The 1199-nt window shown below is 61.4% G+C and overlaps 1 protein-coding gene across 1 annotated transcript in view; it reads left to right on the forward strand.

Annotated features, from left to right (window-relative positions):
• The window catches only part of SPNS3 (spinster homolog 3 (Drosophila)), a 68572-nt gene that overhangs the window by 65728 nt on the left and 1645 nt on the right, over nucleotides 1-1199 (forward strand). Inside the window, exons 12-13 of the mRNA XM_011958338.1 lie at nucleotides 731-829; nucleotides 915-1086. Of these exons, the coding sequence (XP_011813728.1) occupies nucleotides 731-829; nucleotides 915-1086 (271 nt within the window). The remainder of the gene's footprint in view (nucleotides 1-730; nucleotides 830-914; nucleotides 1087-1199) is intronic.

The raw sequence follows: 1199 nt of genomic DNA on the forward strand, positions 1-1199 counted from the left end.
GGGTTCCAGCGATTCTCCTGCCTCAGCCTCCCGAGTAGCTGGGATTACAGGCATGCGCCACCATGCCTGGCTAGTTTTTGTATTTTTAGCAGAGATGGGGTTTCGCCATGTTGCCCAGGCTGGTCTTGACCTCCTGATCTCAGGTGATCCACCTACCTCAGCCTCCCAAAGTGCTGGGATTACAGAAGTGAGCCACCGCGCCCGGCCCAGTGTTCATCTTCTTAATGTTCTCAGCTTCGTCCGTCGAGTTGTGTGGGCTTCTCCAGCAAGGCTGCCTTTGGTCTCTGCCCCAGGGGCCCTGCGGCTCCTGAGAGGACTGAGCCCTCCGTACCACCCCTGCCCAATTGCCCGCACATGCAGACACCTGGCATGCACCTGCTCTTCTCCCCGCCCGCCTGCACTGCTGTGTCCTGGGCCCCTGAGCTGGGACACCCCAGCCCCTTTCACTGTGGTCAGAGTCATGCCTGGTTCCTTCCCATTTCAAGAGCAAACTCTCAAGAGGGGTGGCCCTGATCGGGGGCCTCGGCACCCCCATCCTTGGGCACTGGAGAAGCTTCAGGTGGGCCTGATGTTCTGGGGTGGGACTTTAGACCTTGGGGGTTGCCGACTCCCTCCCATCCCACTCACCTGAATGGCCTGTCACTCCTCCAGGCAGGTCCTTGGCAGGTGGGGAACAGGTGGCAAGGGTGCCCTCACTTGGGGTGACCCCTGCTGTGCTTATGTTTTTCAGTCTGTGGTGGTGCCCAGGTGTCGGGGCACAGCAGAGGCACTTCAGATCACAGTGGGCCACATCCTGGGAGACGCTGGCAGCCCCTATCTCACAGGACTTGTAAGAGGTGTCTGCGTGTGTGGGGTGGGGAGGGTCTGGGGGCCAGCCTGGTGGGCCTGGCAGACCCACCCCTTCTCCTCCACAGATCTCTAGTGTCCTGCGGGCCAGGCGCCCTGACTCCTACCTGCAGCGCTTCCTCAGCCTGCAGCAGAGCTTCTTGTGCTGCGCCTTCGTCATTGCCCTGGGGGGCGGCTGCTTCCTACTGACAGCGCTGTACCTGGAGAGAGACGAGGCCCGGGCCTGGCAGCCTGGCACAGGTACCCTACCCCTTGCACCAGGCCCGGCTCAGGGCTGGACACCCTAGGGACAGACAGCACTGGCCACCCCCGAATCCCTGGTCAGTTTGTTTGTTTACTCATTCAGAAATGCT

This window comes from Colobus angolensis, unplaced genomic scaffold, assembly GCF_000951035.1.
Source record: "Colobus angolensis palliatus isolate OR3802 unplaced genomic scaffold, Cang.pa_1.0 Scaffold47, whole genome shotgun sequence".
Taxonomy (NCBI): domain Eukaryota; kingdom Metazoa; phylum Chordata; class Mammalia; order Primates; family Cercopithecidae; genus Colobus; species Colobus angolensis.